This window comes from Sapajus apella, unplaced genomic scaffold (genome assembly GCF_009761245.1).
Source record: "Sapajus apella isolate SASKATOON/1434 unplaced genomic scaffold, GSC_monkey_1.0 scaffold86, whole genome shotgun sequence".
In the NCBI taxonomy this organism is placed as follows: Eukaryota; Metazoa; Chordata; class Mammalia; order Primates; family Cebidae; genus Sapajus; species Sapajus apella.
Window position 1 is genome coordinate 964,619 of NW_022437026.1, and position 3,363 is coordinate 967,981.

Genomic DNA, 3,363 nt, shown 5'->3' on the forward strand with positions numbered 1-3,363 from the left:
TCATAATTTATAAATGACTGGTAAATCATATATATAATGATATACATATATCATTATATATAAGCTATGTGTAGTATATAATACATATATCAATATCTGTTATTTTGAAACTGTCTTTTTGTACTTACACTTGATGGCCAGGAAAATGGATGTTGTTAATAATCCCACGCAGAAAATACATGAAATCACCATCACAAGACACCGTGTTCCTAACCATGAAACAGGAAAAATGAAACCGAGTTAGAGAAAGCAGATAAAACAGATGGGACAAGGACAGATTGAAATTGAGTAAAAGAAGGAATGAACGTTGGCATTTCTACTGGAGAGTTTTGGGGCCTGGAATGTGTAAAAAGGAAAGGAAAAAGAGAACCTTTGCTCAAATGCATTGAAAGGCAGGTCATAACTTGAATACATGTGATACGGAAATTGCCAAATTAAGTAGATTTAATAGTATACCTCTGTTCTCCTTATCTTTGATGTCATACCTTACCAAGTAATTATATGTATTATTTTCCAACAATCTTTTAGAGAGTCTCATAAGTGAAATGCTGGCTTTATCTTTTGGGATTAAGAATGCTGTCTCACATCTCCCCATCTCTTCAGTGTCAATTGAACATGATTGAATCAAAGAAAGATACACATTTTAAATATATACTTTTAAATATACATTTTTGGAAGAGGAACAAGTTTTCCAAGGTAATTTTACAACTCTCTAGAGAGGGGAAAAAAATGTGTGATTTGTTGTATTCAAAAAGCTAGTCAGAGAAAAATGGTTAAAATTTGTTTTTGGATATTGTGATAGGCAGAAAAATGCCCTTTTCTAACATGTCCATGTCATAATTCCTCAAACTTGTAAGTTATCTTATGTGGAAAAGGGACTTCGAAGATGTCATTAAGTTAAGGATTTTGGATGAGAAGATTAGACTGGATTACCTGGGTCCTTTTTAAGTGAGAGGCAGGACATTGGAGAGACGGAGCATGGCATGATGATGTAGGCTGAGAAACATTTAAAGAGGTTATGTTGCTGGCTTTCAAGATAGAAGAAGGGTCCATGAGCCAAGGAAAACAATAAATGCAGGTCTAGAGACCAGAAAAGACAAGGGATGGATTCTTCCCCTAGATCCCTGACAACACCTTGGTTTTGGCTCACTGAACTCCATTTCAATTTGTGACATCTAGAAGCATAAGACAATAAATTTGCATTCTATTAATCCCCTAAGTCTGTGCGATTGTTACACCAGCAGACAGGAACTAATACAGGTATTAAGTGATACCGACTGAACTAATCACTGTAGCAGACAACTCTAGGCCAAAGAGATCTTGCCAGTTTTTCAATCTATGCTTTCTCTTTTTATTTCTCAGTATTTACCAGATAATTTGCAGAGTGTTTTATATAGTAGTTCAATTAACTAAAATTGTATTTTTTCATGTATTTCCCAAATCTAGGTATTCTTTTTCTTTTCTAGAGAGACAGAGCAAAAAATAGTTCCATGTATTTATCAAGTTCATTGCTCTTTTTTTCACCTTTACTTACTCCTTCTCCACTTCATTAAACAGTTCCTGCACAGTATGGTACTCTTAAGTAGATTATCTCAGATTAGAATAAATATCTTGACTTCATGATAGAGCAGAAAAAAAAAAGAAACATGAACTCTAAAGCCTCACACAAAATAGTTAGAACTGGTTACCTGAGCATTTGTTGGAAGGCAGACATTTCTGGTAAGTGTTAGGTACTGGACTATCCCACTGAAGAGAGGTGTATATTTCTTCTTCATGCATGTCTGAGGTGCTTTGATAGAAAGCAGTCCACACAGGAGGCTGGCAAAAATAACACCTCGGGTGGTTTGGAGCAGGTTGGTGAAAGAAGTGAAATTGGTTACATTTTCACAGTGGTGGGAAAGTATGTTGGTGTTTAAGGAGTAGAATAGATGCATCTTCATTCAGAAAGTAGAAGTTTATGAAGTTTAAGCCAAAACACAACTTGTTGAAAAAGGAAATGAGAGAGAACTGAATTCAGATTGGCCAATGACAGAAATTTTTTATCTGGTTTCCAAAATGTAGCAGATATTGAAGGTGTTGGCAGTGAGTTCAGAAGAAAAAGATAATAGTGCCAAGAAGGCACTTGCATTTGGTAGAGGAGATGAAGCATAGAGATGACCTAGATAGTGAAGATCTAAAGATAGCTCACATTGAGCAAACCAGGGTGTAAAGAGTGTCAGATCACTGGGCGGCCTTAAACAACGAAGCTAGGAAGGAATTTCAACCTTAAAATAAATTTACTTACTGTGTATCTGATAGTGCAATGGTAGTTACTGCGATAAGTAAACCTAAAAATATCAGTAACTTAACACAATAAAAGTTTATATCTTACGTAATTTTTTTTTTTGCTCCAGGGATCCCAATTAGTGATAGCTTCCCTCCAAATGAGACTTGGGATTCTTTCATTTTGTGAGTCATTGCAGTCCTTGACTTCTGTTCACTAGAAAAGACAAGGTGATGAATCTACACCTGCTTCTTGAAAGCCATAACCTATAAGTAACAGGTCTCACAATCACATCCACCAAACGCATGCCCGCATTGGATATAAAGTTTGAGCCTGAAAAATAAAATTTTTTCCTGGACAGCAAGCTTTTGATGATCGCTTCACTCTAGAAGGAAAGCATGAATTATTTAGTTGACAGCCGACCATTTCTGCCACATCTTGTGGCGGTAGCATCAGACATTTGAGACTTTAATCATCATTTATTGTTTGATCCCTTGTCTTTACGGCATACAACGATATGCAAAATTGCATGGTTTGCTTTTGTTTCAGTAACTCACTGGATTCCTCAGTCTTCTCCCTAGCAATCAAGCCCTGAGAAGGAAACAAATGGCACACACAAGGGATAATCTAAGGGAATTTAATTAAAGGACTGTATACAAAGTTTCGGGAAGTGTTAAGGGAACCAGAAAGGGGTTGTGACATGTACACGGGGAAGCTGTCAGGTCAACTGAAGAATCAAGTTGAAAATGTTTATTGGAACTGCTTGACCTGCCTGACAAGGGCCCTGGACTAAAATAGAGAACGTGTATTCTTTGCCACACAAACACATGGCAGGGAGACAGCCAATTGAATAAATACCCTACCTCTGATCACCAGCGCCTTCCATTGGCTGAATTAACTAGAAGCCAGGGGCCAAGTTTGTTTGCCTTGATAATGTATTCATTTGAGCTCAGCCTCTCAAAGCACAGGTTGGGACTGAGAGAATTCCCAGGGGCAACTGAAGAATATCCAGTCCATATGCATATACATATACATGTACATATACATATATACATGTAATTTTTTTTTTTTTTAGTTGGAGTTTCACTTTTGTTTTCCAG

At 36.7% G+C, this 3,363-nt stretch overlaps 1 protein-coding gene across 2 annotated transcripts in view; it reads right to left on the reverse strand.

Moving 5' to 3' along the window:
* CLEC9A (C-type lectin domain containing 9A) overlaps nucleotides 1–1,847 on the reverse strand; it is a 16,366-nt gene extending 14,519 nt beyond the window's left edge. For both annotated transcript variants that reach the window (XM_032254365.1, XM_032254364.1), the window contains exons 1-2: nucleotides 1,689–1,847; nucleotides 129–209 (exon numbers count right to left, since the gene is read on the reverse strand). In XM_032254365.1, coding sequence (XP_032110256.1) covers nucleotides 129–209; nucleotides 1,689–1,779 — 172 coding nt within the window. In that variant the 5' untranslated portion in view covers nucleotides 1,780–1,847. The remainder of the gene's footprint in view (nucleotides 1–128; nucleotides 210–1,688) is intronic.
* Between the last annotated feature and the right edge of the window lie 1,516 nt (nucleotides 1,848–3,363).